We start from the raw sequence: 19,942 nt of genomic DNA on the forward strand, positions 1-19,942 counted from the left end.
CTTCAGTCCTGGCCCCGACTCGCACCCGTATACACAGCATCAGCAAATGGGTCTTGGTGTATCATATCCCAAGCCTCATAAGTAGATGCCCCATAGATCGATGCCCGTACCCTGATATCCTCAATCAAAACTTTGCGATGCACCAGGTGCAAAAGTGCTACGCACTATTTCCAAGCACAGCAGCGATGTCGATAAGTCAAAACAAGCACGAAGATCCCAGTCGCGTCGTCACAGTAAGGCTGATTCCGGGCGCTCTGGGTCCGGGGTAGCCGTTCTCTGGACCGGAACGCGCCGATTTGTGCCGTCAATTGCTCGCCTAGCGCATATCCACGGCTCATGGACGCATCTCAGCAAAGCAATCCATTAGTTTGTCGTGGTTCGCTTGGGTGCCACCTGGCGTTGGGACTTTGGCATCGACTCGTGCTCTGAGGACCTTTGGCAGGAAAGCGCCCGCCCCCATCTGGCATCGAAGGAACATTGACCATGTGACCGGAATCCTGTGAATCAGCCAAAATCACCATACGCCTTACACGAGACGCAATGCAGCCACACGTGCGCGCGAACCAGTGGGCGCAGCAAGGCAGCGAAACAGAGGGCTTAGATGGGGATCGCGCCGTAAAAGCGGCAAGCGAAGCCTGACCTTTCGCTGCAGCTGGTGGAGGAGATGGACTGTAGTCCAATGAGTGGGCGCTGCCTCGATGTTTTGGGGCTGAGTGAAGCGTTGTGTGAGCCACGTCAATCTTTGAGTTCGTGTTGTACTGATATGCCTTCTGTCTGCTCTTTGGAGGGACGCTGGTACAGAATTCAACTCCCCTATGGAGACTTGCACTATGTTCTGTAACAATGTCTAGGCACCCGAATTTCATAGCGCCGGGAGGACATGGCGGTGAGTCTCCGTACCGCCGGTACGACGAGGACTCGGCTGGCAGAGTTGCTGAGAAGCGAACGTTGATCAGGAGAGAAGAGTCGCCGACTACTGGCGAGGAGCTCGTGACAGTGCGCAGCATTCCCAGCATCGGCAGCCCGAGTTCCTTGAGACGAGCCTCTACGTCACTGTCGTCGTCAATGGAAATTCCAGGGAGACATCACCAAGTCGCCGACCGTCAGCACCACGCCTTTCGTCGATCGCAATCATTCAATGCCGTTTCATCGCTTCGTGGCTTATCACCACCCCCTCAGCACCCTGCTACGAGTACCAAACGTGATGACATAGTCGTTCTCGTGATGGGTATGACAGGCAGCGGAAAAAGCTCTTTCATCAGTCGAGTTTCCGATAGCAAGGTCCAGATTGGCCATTCACTCACCTCCTGCACGACCGATCCAGAAATCTATGCTGTGCAGCTGCCAGGCCGTCGCCATGCATATCTTATCGACACGCCTGGCTTCGATGATACCTCAAAGTCAGACGCTGAGATTTTGAAAGGTATCGCATTCTTCCTGCACAGCCTCTTTCAGCGGAAAATGCTGCTGTCTGGGATGATCTACATGCATCGCATCACCGATGTGCGCATGGGAGGTGCGGCGATGAAGAGTTTGGAGCTGTTCAGGCGTATCTGCGGATCCGAGGCCTTCCAAAACATTGCTCTTGTGAGCACTATGTGGGAGCAGCTGAAAGGTGAAGAAGGGCAAGAGGTTGGTGAGGAACGCGAGGACAAACTCTTGTCCGAGGCGAGGTTCTGGAAGGATTTCGTGGATGGAGGGAGTAGACCACTGCGTCATCATGGAACAGACACCTCTGCGCGACGGATTCTCGAGAGCATGCCGCTTGCTTCTCCGCCCGGGATAGCTCTACAGCTGCAGCGGGAGATGGCCGACGGACGCTCACTGGACAAGACATCGGCAGGCATGTACCTAGAGGGTGGCATGGAACAGATGATATCCAAGTACGAGAAAGAGGTGCGCCGATTACGACAGGACATCGACGAAGTGCGTGCCGAAGGAGATCTGGCGAGCGAGGAGATGCTGCGAGAAGAGCACAAAGCATCGTTGTCAAAGCTACACGAGACCGAAAAAGGCATGGACTCCTTGATCGTGGACGCGGATCAATTGATCAACGAAAAAGCTCCCGAGTACAGGGAGAACGTGGAAAAGCAACAACGGCGAGAATTGGCTCGAGACCCGGCCCTGGCCGAAGTTCTGCAACGTCAACGTAAGCTGGAAGCGGAAAAGCTGGAGCTGAAGAGGGACATCGACTACCTGAAGCATCGCGACAAAGAGAAGAGCCTGCTTATAGACGCGATGCGTCGACAAGATCACGCCTCACGCCTCCACGACAGGAGGGGCGAAGCTCGACAACGCCGAGCTTCAATATCACCACCTCCGTCCTCAAGGAGCCGGGTCGAGGAAATTGAAGCTCAACAGCGTCAGGACGACCGCTTGATCGACGAGAAACTGCTGGCCAGAAACCCTGCTATCAGCTTCGCCCGGGAGTTGGTCAAGCCACTGGCTCCAACTGTGGCTCGATATTGGAACGCTGTCGCTCCCCGTCAGACGCCTCGGAATGGACGTGCGGAACGGCCAGGACGGTACTACAGATAGTAGTAATGTTTCAGATGCTGATTATGAGTATGATTATGCATTGGTGGTAGTATTACATATTGATACATCTCAAGAACTACGGAGCACCATCGTTCCATGCTTGACATCCTTACACTGCGATCCACAGCTGATACACTGGTCATAGTTATCACGCCTGCCTGCGGAGGTACACAAACAGCAATGATAGAACGGGTGGCGTTTCATCCTGATGTGGCGTGTGCACCTGTCGCACCGCACCTCGCTGACTGGCTTTCTTCTGCACGAGGCGCCCGTGTTAGCCTGGGCGGCTGCTTCTCGTTGTCGAGCTTCCTCCTCTTCTTTCCGCCGTCGGAGCTCTTTCAGCTGTTTGTTGTCTTCTTTCAGTTGATCCTTCTGCCGGGCCTTCCGCGCTTCCTGACGAGCCGCCCAAGCCTTCTGTTGTTTCTCGATTCTAGCAAGATCCTCCTCCTGCCGACGACGGTCTTCTTCCTCCATGGCCAGTTTCTGCGCGTTGTATTCTTGTCGCCGCTGCCTTTTCCTCTCCGCTAGGACTTCTCGATTTCTCGCTCGCATGTCCTCCAAGTCCTTGTTGAAAATCTGGGCCCAATGGTTGAGATCATCAGCAACGGCTTCTGCAGCGGCAGTCTTGCATGGCGGGACGCCGGCTTGCATCTGCTTCTGGGCTTCCAACAATGCTGTCTTGTTCTGGGCAATCTTCAGTAGCAATCTGCGATCTTCGCGTACACCATATCCTGTCCTGGCGATTCTCAAGCCTTGCTTAGACAGTAAGCCGCAGAAATCGTCGTTTTCGTAAAGCTCCCGCTCTCGTCGTGCTCCGACAGATAAGTCAACGCTGTTCCAGAAGCTCGTTGCCAGTACTACGTTGCTGAAGTACTCTGGGCCACAAAGACGACGGAACATTTGCATGCTGGACCGAGCAGAACCTTGGATCCTGTTATCGGTGATGCGGTGCATGTAAACGATGCCGCTCAGTCGTTGGTTTTGATTGGCAGAAGTGCGCAGCCATTCAAGTATCTTGTCGACTATAACGTCGTCGTTGAACCTCGAGTCATCGAAGCCAGGAGTATCGATCAAGGTGATATTAAAGCCGCCATAGGAGAACGAATATGGTACGACTTCTTCGGTTGCTGTCAACAGTCAGTGATAGATTCTCTTGTGCTCCAATGGCGGCGATGCGTACCTGACTCCAGCGAGTGGCCGACATAGACATCGTCACGTCCAGTGACCTGTTTTATGAAGGTGCTTTTGCCGGCGCCGGTCATGCCCATGACGGCAATGTAGACATTGTTGTCTCCCGACATTACTGGGCTTGTTCTCGTAGTGTGCTGTTTTCTGCGCACCACTATCTGTGCAATAGCATCAAAAAGAACGACAATCAAGTTGTACTTCGTTGCAGCAGGTCAGTGTGAGATTGCTGAGAGAGCATCTTGATGCTCATGCTGCAGGATCGAGACAGATATGCCCTTGTTGGACGGGTTCGCCAGCGATGCCTGGCTGTTCTGTGGCAATGCATTGTGCCGCCAAAATCTCTTGAAGCATCGAACTTTTGCGCGACCCGGCTACGTACGGAGATTCTGTTCAGAAGTTCGAAATTCCGGCGACTTGTTACGAACGCAAAGTCAATGCACCGCCCACCAAAGTCTTGATCCTAAGCAACGCGGGGTACCAAACGCTGCCGCTTTATCGCCAGAATCCGTGGTGAAGCCAATGATGGGCAGCCGGGGCTTGCACAACAAGCCATCAAGCGAACAACCCACGCGAGGCGCACCACTTCGTCCGCCTGCAGGAGCTCTGCCCATGACCGGTCACCAAAATCCCCCTCCAGACACGAACTGAGCATCGTGCAAGAATGCTCTCATCCGGGCAGCCTGTTTCTACAAGTATAATCACTGATTTGTGTTTCCGGGCTTCGGAGTTGCGCAATGCTCTTTCTCGCTCATATTCATTGACAGAGCTGTAGATTGTCTGCGTACTCTCGAGCATTGTGTTCAATCAAGAGTTCCTTCTGCTGCTCCTCAACTTCGACCAAATCATCTACGATGTCTCATGTTGCCAATGGAAGTAGGCCGAGGGCCGTGGACGAGGCTTTCGACATCAAGTACGTTCTACACCAAACTTTCCCCATTGCGATGGGAATCCATACTGATCATCCTCGCAATCAGACCTACTGATACCATCATTGCTGTGATGGGTCTTACTGGAGTAGGAAAGAGTACCTTCATCGGTCATTTTGCGGATGGCCGAAGGCCAGACGTAGGCCACATATTAGAGTCATGTCAGTCTCATCAAATTTCCAATGACTTTTGGGGTCTATGGCTGACGGCCGTGAATTAGGCACAAACGAGGTCGATATCTATAAATGTAGTGACTACCGACTTGGGGAGTTCTATCTGGTGGATACTCCAGGATTTGACGACACGCACCTCAGTGATACAGACATCCTCATTAAGGTTGCCAATTGGCTCAGCCGGCTCACCCAAGAAGAGATACGATTGACAGGTATCATCTACCTGCACCGAATCTTCGACAATCGCGTGGGGGGCAGTGGCATGAGGAACTTGCGGTTTTTCAAGAAGCTTTGCGGCGACAGGGCTATGTCGCAAGTCGTGCTCGCCACTACAATGTGGCACATGACTGACGAAGACACGGCTAAGAGACACGAAGCAGAGCTCATGACCAAGCCGGACTTCTGGGGCTCCATGATCGCCAACGGCAGCAAAGTCCTCCGACAAGACAACGACAAGGTGTCCGCCCGAGCCATCATCAAATACCTCATCGACAAAAAAGCCAGCAACACCGGCCGACCCCGGCCCCTCGCCATCCAGGAGGAGATGCAAGCCGGCAAATCCCTCGAAGAGACCGGCGCCGGCCAAGAAATGCAGTCCGAACTCGCCAAACAAAAAGCCGAGTACGAGCGCCAGCTGAACAAGCTACGACAAGACCTCAAACAAGCGATCCGCGAAAACGACAAGAACTGGCAGGCCGAGCTGCAGCAGCTCAATGAGGAAAACAAAGCCAAAACCGCGCAGGCGGACGCCGACCGCAAGAAACTCAACGCCACCAACGAAGCGCTGATGAAGCAACTCAACGCCCAGGAGGCCAACGAGGCCGACGCCTGGAAGAAAGAGCGCGACAATCAGCAGCGCTTGACGGCGCGGCTGGAGTACGAGTTGCGCATGCTGAACGCACGCGCGGATTCCGAGGCCGAGAAGTTCCGACTGAGGCAGCAGCTGCAGGACGAGCACAACAAGTTGGAGATGCTGAGATGGAAGATCAGGCAGTCGCAGGCGAGTTGTGTGGTTATGTAAAAAGTTGTCCGGAGGTGTGCTTTGATGCTTAGGTGTCCTAGAGAGCTTGTCCTTCGGTTTGCAGGGGAGGAGGGTATTGCGACGTGACGCGGCCGGGTGGGTTTTGTGAAGCCATCAAAAGGGACAAAATTGGCACATCTACTTGTATAGAATTTTCGTCGAGAGGGGCCGTAATGGTGCAACATAATGACTCTTGATAGATCATGTCACATGGGAGTTTTTCAACACCAGCAGCTGGCTCTTCGTGTACTGATACAGGGCGAGATGCAATGAAATCAGCCATTGCAAATAGTCTCTACTCATCACTACAACTAGTCGGTACCATACGTGGGAACATGAGTGCAGTATTGCAGTCTCTAGTGAGCCCGATCGTCACCACAGTTGGCCTGCTCATCCCACTATGCAGCAGCAGCAGCAACTTGTATTCCATCTAGGTTCCCACTTGTCCTCCAACCGTCCAAAGTCCGAGCATACTTCAAGAACCCCTGCCCATACAAACCCGTCCGTGCCAACTTGCCCAATGCCTCGGGAGGAAGGTGTGCCGCGTCGCCTTCCAGCGTGAAGTAGCCAGGCGTGCATTGCAGAACGGCAGCCGTCAGGTGCGCCGCCGCCGCCAACTCGTCGCCCCACTTGTTGCACGCGTCCTCGGTGGGCTCGATGATGGCTCTCTGGCCCTGCCCAACCTTCCGCTCTGCCTCAGCGATGATGTAGCCGATGTGGATGCTCTGCTCCTCGAGGCGCTGGACTTGATTCACGCCGACGCCGGCTTGCGACAGGGAGGTGTGGAAGAGGTTGGGAAAGCCGTGGGTGATGCAACCGTGTAGGGTCTTAAGATCCATGGTTTTGTTCAGGCCTTCCATGTCTTGGCCGGTTCGGCCGCGGACGGCCATTTCGGCCTTGCCTGCTAGGGATTCGGTGAGCGGGTTGCCGTAGCCCGTGCTCCAGACGATGATGTCGACGGGGAACTCTTGGCCGTTGACTTTGATGCTGTTTTCGGTTAGGGATTCTAGGCCCTTGCCGTCGGTGTCGACTAGGTGGACGCTGGGGAGGTTGAAGGTTGGGAGGTATTCGTCGTGGAACGTCGGTCGCTTGCACCATCCTGGATACCAGGCCTGGAGCTTCTGTGCGTGAACTGTCAGTTCCGGCATAGAGCTTAGAATCAGGGGGTTTCTCACCTCAGCTGTTTTCTGGTCTTTGACGATTTCCAACGCCCGTGCTCGAACCTCGTTGGATCGCTCATCGTCTAACTTGTGCAAATACTCAACCTGCTGAGCCATGTCGTCTGCTTTTACGTCACTTGGCCCACCGAACGTGCCGGAGATCGAAGGCATAGAACAGAAACCGTCGTTTATCAGATTCTCTTCCGGCAGATCCGCCGCCTGCTCCGTGAATACTTGGAGATTGTTCATCCTCTCCGCTTGCCAACCCTTCTTGGTGGCAATCTTCGTCTTCCATTCCTCCATGTCGGTGTCTCGATTGCCACGATAACCGACAGCGGATGGTGTGCGTTGAATGACATAAAGCTCTTTGGCGTACTTGCCCAGCTCAGGGACCGCTTGAATCGCCGTGGCACCAGTGCCGATGATGGCCACTCTCTTATCTCTCAGCTTGTCAAGCACAGGATTTTCTGGAGAGCCACCGGTGACATCGTAAAGCCAGCGACCCGTGTGCAGCATCTTGCCCTTGAATGAACCCATGCCAGGCACATTCGGGATCTTTGGATATGTGAAGCCACCAGAACCCAGGATGACATAGTCAGCATGGATTTTCACCGTTTGTTCTGCTAGACCTTTGGGCTTTTCCACAAGCTCGCAAACCCAATGATCGTTATCCCACGAACAACTTTTACCTGCCGTTTGGAACATGGCCCTGTCCTCCAGATGCCACTGCTTGGCGATAATGTTGACATATTTCCGAATCTCCTCACCACCCGCATACCTTCGCGAGGGGATGTATCCCGTTTCCTCCAGAAGTGGCAGGTAGACATAACCAGTCGAAGTTAGATCAATGTTCATTCTCGGACTGACAAACTTACCTCTCCACATCACACATTAGTCCAGGGTACCTGTTCCAGTACCAGGTTCCGCCAAAGCCGCCAGCTGGGTCGACGATGAGGATGTCTTCTGGACTCTTGGCAGCGCCAGCACCCAGACACTTGACAGCAGCCAGCAAGCCGGCGAACCCGGCGCCGAAGATGAGGATCTTGCAACTGCCACCATTTGGCACAGGCCTATGCACAGGCGTGCCAGCTTGTATCCAGGGATCTTCAGTCAGAAAATCGACATGATGATCCCGGCCAAAAAACTGGCCCAAGCCCTTGGATTGCTGCTGACGTTTCTGGCGCTCCTCCTCGTACTTCTGCTTCAGGTCGACGACCATGGTGCACTTTCTGTCTCCGTAGTATCAGAGAGTGCAACGTTGAGCGGACGGTGAAAGTCTACGCGCGGATAGGCGAAGGTAGTGCTGTGAGATGAACACAGATACCTGTGGAAGAAGGAAGGCCGAGGTAACAAAGTTCCTTTATATTGTTCCCGGACTGGTTCCGCTTCCGCAGCCACGCAAGATGCATCATCAGATCTGACATGACGCTGGTCCAGACCGGGATAGCTCAAAGTAACAGTGGCTTTGAACGGTAAACTCTACCGTATTCGGGGACGAGTCGCGAGCGGGGTAGACAGGAGCGTTCGGGGAAGGAACGCGAGAGAAGCCTTGCGGCTGTCGGGATCCCCCAGAAGACCAAGATGCTTGAAACGCGTAGCGGCGTACGTCCTTAAGAAGTCTGTGATCCATTGTCTTCTTCCGAGTAGCCACGCGACACGTCGAGACTCGAAGGCAGAGGGTGGCGGTTTTGAGAGCATGGGTGGCGGCGGCGGATGGCTCCAGCGGGGCTCCCTTCCCCAAGCTTCGCGGGTCCAGGAGATCTTGATGACATATCACTAGCCCCTTGTGCCTCAGATGGTTATAAACGTAGTATTTTGGACTGGACCCCAAGCGTATCACAGCTACCCAAAAAGCATATGCAGTGTGTAACGGCGTAATAGGGATAGCAGCTCTGGAACTGGTGATCCTACGGGGTATTTGGCAGATCGACCTCGCTTTTGTCACGCACATCGTCCAATTGTCACTTTTCAGTCTCAGGTTTCTTTTCCAAGCCAGTGATCTCAATCTTAGCCATGCGCAGGTGATTCTGCCAACTCTCATGGGCAGCTCTGGCGTAAAGGATTATATGGTCACCAGCTCGGAGGTTCCATACCGCATCAGCCCGCGCCCAATCCGCATCGTCCTTTGGATCCTCGGTCTCCAATACGGAAATGTGCGTTGTCCAGTCTGACTTGAAGCGAACATTAAAGTAAAGTCGATCCATCCAGATCGGATGTCGAGGGTGCTGATGGTACATGAAGGCGACATCCAACCAGCTGTAGCTAGACCCGTGGCTTGCAGCTTCGGTTTCGTGGATATTGAAGCCTGTCAAGAGGTAAGCATAAGGCTCACAGTGTAGTGTGGAGAGGCTCGAACCTTGATCGTGAGACTCCGTGGTTATGATGACTTGGCTGACGCGAACAAAGTTCTCCGGTACAGTGACGGTCATGTAACACGGCGTGGTCTTCCAAAGAGTTGAGTCAGTGATTCGATGTGCGTCGGGGTAGAAAAGGGGTCTTGGATATGGACTGTAGAGATCGGTCATGTCATCGTCTGGGATGATCCTAGAGACAACGCAGACTGCCGAAGGATCTTTCAATCTTGTGAAGGAGGTAGGCTGGAGAGCGTCGCAGCTCATGTCGGAATCCTGGGCGCTTGAGCACAGGCTAGTAAGCTTCGGAAACCAAGAACGCCTCGCCCATCGTTCGATGGCGGGCTGATTGCTGTACCATGGCTGGCCATTGCGAGCATTTGCGTTGAGAAGTTGCTCGATGACGGTTCCGTGCGAGAATTGGAGGGCGAGGTCAAGGGCGTAGAAACCAGCTTCGAGATCCTGGTTAAGATCAATGCTTGAGGAGCAGATGACTCTCAGCGTTTCAATATAGCAAGCATTGTCGTCAAAGTAGTGCCGTGGAATTGCCTGTGAGAGAGCCTGGCGCCCTTTTTCGCCTTCAATGGAGACAGAGTGCTTGATCAGCAAGGATAAACATTTGGCGCGGTGCCTCGAGCAGGCGCACGATAGTGGCGACTTGAACTCATGTTGTTTGTTGGAGATGAACTCAATATCTGCCCCTAATGAAAGGAGTTCGTCAACGACATCTGGCTGGTCGTGCAGAATTGCTTCATGTAAAGCTGGCAGTGTAGCATCGCTTACAGAAGAATTGTAGTTGATGTTGGCGCCATGGTCGGAAAGCAATCTTACAATGTCTCTCTGCCCGTTGACAGCTGCACATTGCAAAGGGCTGGCCCTCTTCGAATTCTCTAATGACACATCGGCGCCTTTGTGGATCAGATATTGAATAGTACCATAGCTTCCCTGCCAAGCGGCATAATGAAGTGGCGTGTTGCCGTTCGCGTCTCGACAATTGACACCAGCACCATTCTCCAGGAGAGCCACAACGAGTACTCTCAAACCAAAGTGTGCCGCTATATGGAGACCTTTTGGACCTTCTCTCTTGATGTAGCCACGATGTAGATCCGCATCAGATGAATCCTGATCAGTCGGCTCCAACATAAATACATCGGCGGTCCGAGAGTCTTGCTGTAGCAGTGATAGAGCAAGGCTACGAACATCTGCTTCAAGAGGTACATCTGCTTCCCGATGATATGCCATCCAGGCATGATGACCCCAGTAACGACCTGCATAACCGGCGAAGGGCCGACTTCGGAGTAACGCATCCTTGTCCCTTGCAACGTCGGGCTCTTCAAACGAGAGATAGGTAAGGCAGGTTTTCGCCATCTGAAGATGCGGATTTGGCAAGATATGACAGACATGCGTAGTGAGATATTCCCTAACTGTGTGGTGAACCAAGTCGATCTTGTCCCCAGCTCTGTCAACCGTGACCAAATCTGCGCAACCCGAGGCCAAACTGTGCACCGTGGGAACATGGAGACTCTCATCGAGATGGTAATGGTCCCGATCTATGCTTAAAGCGTGGCGCATCTCACTTAGAGTAAGAGGTCTGCATGGAAGCGAGATCCACGCAAGAATTTTGATACAAAGCTTTTGTGCCGATATTGCCTGCGCTTGTAGTCTGTCGAGAGCTCGACCATAGGTAATATCGAGCCCCTTTGGCAGGATCTGCAACGCATCGATGATCTTGTCCTTGCCAGCGATTGGAACAAGGGACTGCATGTACAGTGAGGCGATGAGAAACCTGGAGGTTATTAGTCGGCTAAGCTCGCCCCCGAACCAGTGTCTCCTGCGGGTCAGAAAGCCAAATAAAGAGTACTCACATATCTTGTGCCCTGTCCAGTACCATTGCGACGATCTTTTCCGCGAATCCAGGATCCTCGTCAATAATATCTGACAGCTCAATATTATCTTGAAGTTCGCGACGGATATAGGCCTCCATATCAATCTTGGCCGCGCTAATTCTGAGTTGGTCGCTGCCGTCAAATATCCTGCCGATACTGTCCCACGGCCGCGATGTAACGAGGATACTGACGTGTGGGCCGATGTTCTGGAAATCATTCACCAAGGTTCGGTGGGTATACTCTGTACATTCGTCTAATGCATCCACCACAATGAAAACCTTGTTGAACGATTTGGAAGCAAGGCGAAGCATTGTGAGATACTCACGCTTTGTGGACTGCACAGAGGAGCGCCGAAGAGTCTCTAACCTGTCGCGGATCTCTGTCGGTATCGTTGGTAGTTTGTGTAGCAACTGGGCAAGGAGGTCGCCAGCCACTGCTGCCGAGTGCTGTCCGTGGCGAAGGTCGTAGTCAAAATAGATGTGGCAAACGGCGTGACGGTTCCTGCTGCTGCAAATTTGTTGGAGCTCCTCCACGACGAGTGAGGCCAGCACAGTCTTGCCCGCCCCGGGTATCCCTGGGCACCAAAGAAGCCCGCCCTGCTTTTCCAGCCAGATCACAAATGTTGGTGATTTTAAAAACCACTGTCCTGTTCCCGCAAGACACTCATCATAGACTTTCTCGTGCTTGATATTGAATTTGAGCCATGGAAGAACTTCGAGGAGTTCCTGGCGCTTTCGCGATTCGTAGTCGGTTGTTATCGAAGGCTTGCCAATCTGCTCTCTCAGTCGATGCAGCGCGTTCTCTCCTTCTCCGTAGATAAGAGGCATGAAAACTTCGAATATTCCAAGGAGGCAGTAGGCTTTGTCCTCTACTCGTTTAGTGCTGCGCCCTGCCGCCCACTGTAGGCGATCGTCAACGGAAAATTCAGACAAGGGCACTCCACGTAAAGCTGTAACTGGAATAGACGTGATCTCGTGGATGATCGCCTGAAGTGCCGTTTTATGGCCTAAGAAGATTCCCTCTCGCGAGTAAAACTTGACAAACTTTGGTGCAAGAAGTTCCTGCAGTGTCCAGCCTCGTGTGAACCATCTGCTTTTTCGGAAGAGTTCCCAGCAGTCTTGATCATTAGCGCTGTCCTGAGTACTAGCTGTGACATCTGACAGATACACGTAGCACATAGCTGCATCGCGATACCAACGAAACATTGATGTTATGGCGTATGTGACCTCGGTGCTGTCAGTTTTGTTAATACAACATGTATCCACCCAGAAATGCTCTAAATGGTCGTCTGCTGCTTGCTTCGCGCAGAATTGAAGCTTTTCAAAGCCGGACTTGCTCGCAGCTGTCCCCTTTTCCAAGTCGTCGAATGTCACTTCATCCTCATCCTCCCCCCATGTATGTGAGAGGACGGCATAAGGGGGGATATCGTCGAACAGATCCTTGGTAAGATCGAAGCTGCCGTGGCCGTCATGTTTCACAAGTCGCATGTTAAGCGACAAGTCGTCGAGATGTTGGTCTTTCCGCTGCCGATGAACGAGATCTTGGGAAACCCTTGTTTAAGAGGCCTGGGTTGCCATTTACTGTATCTTGGCATCAAGCGCAGGCACAATGGAAGAGGGGGCCTGTCCGGATGTACCTAGAGACGGTAATGTTGTCCAGCTCGAGGTGTAGTCTCGAAAGGTGCAGAGGAGAAGCTGTGACAAACTTACGGCAGGTGATATTGCACGGTGCGCGGTAGGCGCAGTTAAGGTTCATGCACGGAATCGGTGTCGCTTATTGGCGAAGCGAGGCGCTCGTCAGGACTTTTGGCCAACAAGGATTTGGGACAAAAAGACCTTGCCAAGACATGCGAGTATAGGCAAGACGGAATAGTGAAGATATATAACCTTTTAGACAGGTCCTTAAGCGTACTACAACTAGCTAAAAGATAGCTATAGTGTAGTGCGGCGCAATAAGAATAGTAACTCAGCAGTTCAGTCGATCTGTGCCATATTCGACAGACAGAACTCGCTGTTGTCACGCAACAGCCTTTCAACTGTCAGGCTTCAATTTCGGGCTTCGTTTCATTGCCTTGATGTTGATCTCTGCCATGCACAAATAATCTGCCACCATTCACTACGTCCCATGAACCGGGTCCTGTCCCTGTGGGCCCCAGACCGATCGCTCCGACATCCACACAAGCTTTCCCGTCCCGTCCTCGACTTCTGCAAAGATGAAAGACTCGAAAAATGTAGCAGTCCCCTCCACCTTCAAGGTCCCGGTCATATGGGCGGCCAGTCCATTTCCGTCGCGTAGAAACTGATCTCTGTGATTTGAGTAAGATATGGAGTCTCCGCGTCAGAACATCCGACCTACACATTGGGGTAATATTTCACCGATTTTCCCCTCCATTCAGCGATGTCTTTGACGTTGGCGTCATACTCTATGCGAGTGCCGTTGAAGATGCGATAGAAGCTCGGGGTTGATGTAGCCTCGACGTATTTCACGGCTTCCTCTGGGGGACCTGTGAGACTCCACTGCATGGCTTTCTGAAAGCCTTCCCGGGTTGAGGTATATTCAGACATAGTAGCCCTTTAGATTAGAACGCAGTAAAATGGATCAGATAACCTTTCCGACTAAGAATCATAAAGCGATAAAGCTGAGTTTTATGTGCGGACGAGTAGTCTGCTGGAGGCACCGATTCCGATCAGGCTCCCTACCTTATACTTGTAGACGGACCCAGTGGGTAATCGAGCTGATTGCACACCAGGCATGATAAAGCCTATGATTCGACGAAACAACCGAATGTGGCCCCAACTCATGTATTGGCATTCCTTGATTAGGTGATCTGCCCCAGTCGTGCACCAATCAATAAATTGACGTCCAGGTCGCGGGCTCGGCCAGCTATGGAGAATCAGGCGTAATGCAGCGCTCGGTCAGGGGCACGATGATTGGAGTCGCGTATTGCTTATCAGAATCTCGAGACTAATCAAACCCCTCGTGACCCGGACTTGTACTCTTCTTCGTTCGCCGTCAAAGGAATCTGGTCTGCCTCAGCGCCAGCATTCGCCCGTGGGACCGCCATCTCTCCTAAGTTTGGTTAGCTCTTGGGCAATGGCCTTGCGAGTGTGGTGAGCGAGCGTACCTCTGAAGATTTCCAGAGCAGACACAAAAGGTAACAGCAGCAGGAGCATGGTAAGGAGCTGGCCGAAAGTCCACTGTTTTTCACCTCGGTCCGACAGGTCCACCGACGGTGATCCGAAAGCCTGTGAGATGATGATCACTCTTGCAGCAGCACCAATCGCAATGGCCATTAGCACGATCAAGCAAACGACTCGCACCACTTTGCCCCATACCAGCTTGGGCATGTGCAAATACCATGTGCTGAGCACGAAGATGATGCAGCTTGCAGCGATCACAGCGATCGTTCCCGCGACAGAGACGGCTGAATTGGATCGTCCACTTTCACCAGTGGCGTGTTCTTGCCAGACGCACGCTATGGGCAACGTTGGGGACAAATTCCGCATGTTCGTCTGCAGGACGAAAATGCCAAACACAGTGGTAAGCACCAAATTGACAAACATGGCGAATTGTCGGAGCCATCTCAGAAGCCAGTCTCGCTTGAAGTCCTGCACCAAGGCGAGGAGCGTAGCAAAATTTGTTGCCGTCGATAAGATGGCTAACATCCAGATGATGAAGAAGTGATATGGAATCATCGAGTTGACTCTGGCAAGGCCGACAACCTGAATAGCGATTCCTTCAACGATCATTTGGTCGCTCAGACCACTGAGGATCTTTCGGGATATGTTGCGCGACGATCTTCCGCGAATTTCGGAAAACACGATGAATGACGAGAATATCAACGCGAGTCCAGCAGTGATTATAAAGGCCAGCAGGATCTATCGGAGACTATGTGTGAGCATCTGACCAGAACCGCCGAATTACTCCCAGGTTTGTGCAGACTTACACCAGCTCCCGCAACCCCTGCATCTGACAACGCAGTCTCTGGCGCATCCTTGCAACTTGGCAAAGTATTGTTGAACGACATTCTGAGCTTTTGCAGAGAGGAGAGGACACGCTAGCGCTTAATTATGCGCAGTCGCTGGCGTGGTCATCAGTAGACCGGTGTTACTACGAGTAGCAGTTGGAATATCTCTCAGAAACACCAGAGAATCGCGCAACCCTGCTGAAAAGCACAAAGCTGATGAATAACAGAAAACGAAGGTCGTTGCAAGGGATAAAAGAGACAGAAGCCGAAGAATTCCAGCAGGCGGTAAGAATTGTTTGCCTTTTGTTGCCCAATGACACCGGCGAGAATGCGTCGATCTGACACGAAAAAGACGTCAGATCTAATTTTAAATTGCCTTATAAGTGGATGGAGATGCCTCGTTATTGGACACTTGCCGCGTCTGCTTTCCCCTGGGCACAGCCACGAATGCAATCAGCAGAAGCTTGTTCGACCACATCTGCCTCATCTGGCGCATTCAACTTGGGTCCAGTGCTAAAACGCTTGTATTCACTACCTCGTAAAGTATCTCCATTTCGCTCTGCAAAACCAGCGCTTCCATCGATGAGTCCTCGAGCGCGCCTAAGAATCTTCGCAAATGCTGCCGAATGATACAATGGATAGGCGCCGCTGTGCCGCCGCCTCGAACTACCAGTACCTTGAAGAATGCCCACATAAGCCATTCTTTGGAGTATTGCGTGACCCATGTTCCTCCAGTTCACGCTGATGTCTGATACGGACAGCTGCGTAAGGCATCGTGAACGGAACTGGCTTAGAATTATGACAGAAGGTGAGTTGCTTCACCGGTTGCAGAGACACTAGAGTCGTAGGGCTTCCCGCCAACTCGGTCCTGGTCCCTCACTATCGACCTTCTGTACTGTGCATATTAATAAATGCAAAGTCCTTGCCCCGGTTTCATCTACGCCCTTCGCAGCACTCAATCCAGCAAGATCCTCAGCACACATTTTTTTCGCTTCTACCACGCATTCGCTAGTACGGAGCCTTCCGGCCCCCAGCATTTGCCATGCCAGTTTCAAAATGTCGACCCTCAACCCCCACGGCTCGTTTCAACAAGGTAGCCGACCCCTATTCGCCGCCTAAGCGATTCTTCCGCGCGGCTCCTTTAGGCAATCGCCTGCCTAAGAACGCGCTAGTTTCAGCCTCTGAAACGACCAGTCGGAAGTTTTCGCAATCTGTTCAACGTTGAAACACTTACTGTCGCAATTAATATTGGGAACCGAACTTGTTGATCTCTCGGCAGCACTTGCACTACCTCCGCAATAAGTGTATTCATCCTTTTGAGATCGGATGCGCAGGATGCTGCTGTCTTTGATGGTCGGCCTGAATACACCTGTCTCTATAGCTTGAAACAACGCGTCCAAAGCCGTGCAAGGCACGGCTTGCTATCGCAATCCTGCGCCGCTCTAGACATGGAATAGCATACTCGGCGCATACTGCTGCACGACATGTCGGCAGCCTCAACGGTCTATATAACGGTCGGGTCTGGTCCTCTCAAAGTACGAGCTGATCCATCCTCCACCGCAGGTCTTCTTTCGTTCATCCGCAACCATTCGCTTCTTTCTTTGCTCTTATATCCCAAAACAAAAGCTCATTACACCGCAAGCAGGCTTGCTATCTGTTACGAACTCTACTGTACCAATAATTCACGGCCTACGTGCAACTCGCAAGCGCCCATCGTCCACCGATCAGCATGCACTCCACCATCATCGCCGCACTGGCCCTCAGCCTTGCCGCCTCCTCTCTCGCCCTGCCCCATACGTCCTACGCACCTGCGCCATCTCCACCCTTCCGCCTAACCGACGTTCTTCGCAGCCGCCAAGTCTCCCCTCCATGCGATGTCTCTGATGCGCTCAACAACCTCACCGTCCCCTTCGCCCTAACAACTCCACCACTCCCTGCCCCAGATGCCTCGCTCTCCCTAGCCTCTGTGATCATCGGTCGCGGCGTCCAGAACGTAAGCTCTGCCCCCTCCATACCCTGTCAACACCAACGCCAACCACCAATACTAACGCGATCCCCGCAGTACACCTGCCCCACCAACTCCACCAGCGTCCCCACCGCCGTCGGCGCCATCGCCACCCTCTACGAAGCCTCCTGCATCGCCAGCAGCAATCCCTCCGTCTTCGCCAGCCTGACCACCACAGCTCTCGGCCTCCCCCTCCCCGCCGACCCACTCGCCGCCTTCGACTGCGGTGCGGACCAGCCCCTCTCGCGCGCCGGCCACCACTTCTTCAACGCAGCCAAGACGCCTGTCTTCGACTTCGCCGAGGCGGATGCATCCCTGGGCGTGGGGCTCATGAGCGTGGGCGCCAAGAGCGATGCGCCGACGGACAAGGCTGTCGATGTGCCGTGGTTGATGTTGGGGAGTGTGGAGGGCGGAAGTGGGCCGATTAGGCAGATTTATCGTGTGGAGACGAGGGGTGGGCAGCCGCCTGCGAGCTGTGAGGGGGCGGAGGGCGCGGAGGGGGGCGTGGTGAGCGTGCAGTATAGTGCTGAGTATTGGATTTTCAGTTCGGATGAGTAAACGCTTGTTGTTCGGGAGTTGGATATATACTGTATAGTACGCCGAAAGTGTTTAGGTTGAGTTGAATGTTGCAACGAGCTATGATGGAACGTTGTCGAATGCTGCAAAAAAATTCAGTGCCTTCCATAGTTATTTATCGCCCAGCGCCTCTCTACAGCAAGCTCTATGGGTCTGGATTGTAGCGATAGGTGGTGCAGATTGTGGACGAGCATGACTTCGGCTGTCTAGATAGTGGTCCGAACTATCGCACCTGCCTCTCGCAAGAGTCCAGAACACAGGCAGTGAAAGCTTGGCGCATCCTCGGAGGCGGAGAAACTCCACTACAGCATTGCCAAGCCGAGCCAGAAGTCAAAGCTCGACCCAAGTTCGTTTCTCCTCCCTCGTGCCTCATCGCCATCAGGAGTTTCCTTCTCCTCTCCGCCTCGCAGAGACCACTAACAAATACGGCGGTCTCTGGTTCATGGCGGCGCTACGTACTTATCTGATTCGGACGATAGGCGATGGAGGTTTTGCACACCCGCCGTCCAGCACGCTCGAAGGATGGGTGCTTGACTTGCAAGCGGAGGAAAGTACGATGCAATGAACAGAAACCGCGGTGCTCGCATTGCGAGCGACTAAACCTGGAGTGCAATTGGCCTCTGTCTCGCCAAAGGGCTCCTCTACGAGTCGCGCCCCAGACTGATGTAACGACGAGCAACTCGCAACAGCCTTACCCGGCCAACATAGAACCTAATGCTTTCGAGGGGTTTGACTTCGCCAATCTCCTCTCGGAAGGCCCTACGGATTCTGCATTTGCCAACTATATTTGGTTGGATCACGATGCTGGGTATGGACCACCCAATGTGTCCACTGAAGGCTCCAATATTACGGCAATCCCGCAGTGGCAACAATCGAGCCCCTCCGCCGTATCCACGGGACCGACCGAGAATCATCTACTAGTTGAGAGTTTCTTCAACATGAAAGTTCCCCCCATCCTAGAGCCAATTGAAACTGGTCCAAAATGGCTATCAACCAGATCGCTTTTCGAAACGATGTCAGCCGAATCCTATATGGTCCGCCTGGCCATCATGTCTTTCTCGGCTGTCCAGTATCAGGTATCGGGCGCGGATCCACACATGGACCATCGCAGCTTTTACGATAAGGCTACCAAAGAGTTGTCGCGGACCCTAGTCGAATGCGGGAAGGATGTCCAGCTCATCTCGCAGCAGCTGAAGCACATACTAGCCACTATCTTCTTGCTGACATACGCCGATCTGGTTACAGAACGAGAGGACATTGCTCACAGCAATCTCAAAGAGGCCCATTTGGTGATTCACCGAGCCGACAAAACCAAGCTAGGATCTTTGGAGAAGAAACTCATATCATGGGTCCGATTGCTGGATGCCAGGGCCGTCTCTGCTGGCGGTGAAGGTCTGTTCTTGGCCGACAAAGTCGACACAGCTAATCCGACACCAAACAGAGGGAGTCCAGTCTCTATCCTTGGGTCTCGAGAAGCCATTGACGCCGAAGTGGAAGAGGTCCTCTTCGATATCCTTTATCAACCGGGTATTGAATTTTTCCAGAAGGTTCAGTCTTTCGTGGGAAGAATTACCATGATTGACCGCTGGCATCGTGGCCGTGATACTGTGGAAGATGAAACGGAAGTCATGGCCATTGCGGCCACCATCACAAAAGATCTGAGTCTGCTCTACAACCAGAGGCCCGCGCTGATGGACTACGCCGTTGCAGGACACATCACCGACAAATTTCTCTCGCCGAATCTGGTTCTACCGGTGACCAGAAGCTTTCAGACGTATCTGGCAAATTTTCATGCATGCTACATTCATTTACACCGAGTGGCGTACAAGCACCTTCCTCGATCTAACAACGTGAGTACCGCCTGCTCGGTGATTAAAGCACTAGCACACCAAATGGTCATTTCGGGTAACGCGTTGCCTGTGAATTTGCTCTGGCCGATGATGATGTGGGGTTGCGAAGAGGACGATGTCCGAGAGCGTCAGTGGATCGTCGAAACCATTCAAAGTATGGTGCACAATGCTACGAATGCAAAGCGGATCGCCGAGCTCCTCGTCGAAGTACAACGGCAACAAGATACTGGCGGCATCAGGGTCGATGTACGGGAGGTTTCGCATCAGATGTTCCAGCAAGCCTTCGCTATTGTCTGAAATC

At 52.9% G+C, this 19,942-nt stretch overlaps 9 protein-coding genes across 9 annotated transcripts; 4 read left to right on the forward strand and 5 right to left on the reverse strand.

The window, feature by feature from the left end:
* Window positions 1-843: 843 nt before the first annotated feature.
* On the forward strand, window positions 844-2,538 carry HMPREF1541_10672 (uncharacterized protein; the record flags this gene model as incomplete). Its single annotated transcript, XM_008715342.1, has 1 exon — window positions 844-2,538. One exon carries the CDS (start codon window positions 844-846, stop codon window positions 2,536-2,538), a length of 1,695 nt encoding a protein of 564 aa, XP_008713564.1.
* A 109-nt stretch (window positions 2,539-2,647) lies between these two features.
* Window positions 2,648-3,839, reverse strand: HMPREF1541_10673 (uncharacterized protein; the record flags this gene model as incomplete). The annotated part of the gene is made up of 3 exons (XM_008715343.1): window positions 2,648-2,665; window positions 2,776-3,665; window positions 3,719-3,839. 3 exons carry the CDS (start codon window positions 3,837-3,839, stop codon window positions 2,648-2,650), a joined length of 1,029 nt encoding a protein of 342 aa, XP_008713565.1.
* An 886-nt stretch (window positions 3,840-4,725) lies between these two features.
* Window positions 4,726-5,846, forward strand: HMPREF1541_10674 (uncharacterized protein; the record flags this gene model as incomplete). The annotated part of the gene is made up of 2 exons (XM_008715344.1): window positions 4,726-4,813; window positions 4,873-5,846. The coding sequence occupies 2 exons, from the start codon at window positions 4,726-4,728 to the stop codon at window positions 5,844-5,846; spliced, it is 1,062 nt and encodes a 353-aa protein (XP_008713566.1).
* Window positions 5,847-6,244: 398 nt separating this feature from the next.
* HMPREF1541_10675 (uncharacterized protein) lies at window positions 6,245-8,225 on the reverse strand (the record flags this gene model as incomplete). Its single annotated transcript, XM_008715345.1, has 3 exons — window positions 6,245-6,967; window positions 7,022-7,868; window positions 7,912-8,225. The coding sequence occupies 3 exons, from the start codon at window positions 8,223-8,225 to the stop codon at window positions 6,245-6,247; spliced, it is 1,884 nt and encodes a 627-aa protein (XP_008713567.1).
* Window positions 8,226-8,967: 742 nt separating this feature from the next.
* Window positions 8,968-12,730, reverse strand: HMPREF1541_10676 (uncharacterized protein; the record flags this gene model as incomplete). Its single annotated transcript, XM_008715346.1, has 2 exons — window positions 8,968-11,143; window positions 11,223-12,730. The coding sequence occupies 2 exons, from the start codon at window positions 12,728-12,730 to the stop codon at window positions 8,968-8,970; spliced, it is 3,684 nt and encodes a 1,227-aa protein (XP_008713568.1).
* A 628-nt stretch (window positions 12,731-13,358) lies between these two features.
* On the reverse strand, window positions 13,359-13,807 carry HMPREF1541_10677 (uncharacterized protein; the record flags this gene model as incomplete). Its single annotated transcript, XM_008715347.1, has 2 exons — window positions 13,359-13,548; window positions 13,599-13,807. The coding sequence occupies 2 exons, from the start codon at window positions 13,805-13,807 to the stop codon at window positions 13,359-13,361; spliced, it is 399 nt and encodes a 132-aa protein (XP_008713569.1).
* A 468-nt stretch (window positions 13,808-14,275) lies between these two features.
* On the reverse strand, window positions 14,276-15,270 carry HMPREF1541_10678 (uncharacterized protein; the record flags this gene model as incomplete). The annotated part of the gene is made up of 2 exons (XM_008715348.1): window positions 14,276-15,121; window positions 15,190-15,270. The coding sequence occupies 2 exons, from the start codon at window positions 15,268-15,270 to the stop codon at window positions 14,276-14,278; spliced, it is 927 nt and encodes a 308-aa protein (XP_008713570.1).
* Window positions 15,271-16,939: 1,669 nt separating this feature from the next.
* HMPREF1541_10679 (uncharacterized protein) lies at window positions 16,940-17,773 on the forward strand (the record flags this gene model as incomplete). The annotated part of the gene is made up of 2 exons (XM_008715349.1): window positions 16,940-17,203; window positions 17,273-17,773. The coding sequence occupies 2 exons, from the start codon at window positions 16,940-16,942 to the stop codon at window positions 17,771-17,773; spliced, it is 765 nt and encodes a 254-aa protein (XP_008713571.1).
* A 500-nt stretch (window positions 17,774-18,273) lies between these two features.
* HMPREF1541_10680 (uncharacterized protein) lies at window positions 18,274-19,938 on the forward strand (the record flags this gene model as incomplete). Its single annotated transcript, XM_008715350.1, has 1 exon — window positions 18,274-19,938. The coding sequence occupies one exon, from the start codon at window positions 18,274-18,276 to the stop codon at window positions 19,936-19,938; it is 1,665 nt and encodes a 554-aa protein (XP_008713572.1).
* Between the last annotated feature and the right edge of the window lie 4 nt (window positions 19,939-19,942).

Source organism: Cyphellophora europaea, assembly GCF_000365145.1.
Source record: "Cyphellophora europaea CBS 101466 unplaced genomic scaffold supercont1.14, whole genome shotgun sequence".
In the NCBI taxonomy this organism is placed as follows: Eukaryota; Fungi; Ascomycota; class Eurotiomycetes; order Chaetothyriales; family Cyphellophoraceae; genus Cyphellophora; species Cyphellophora europaea.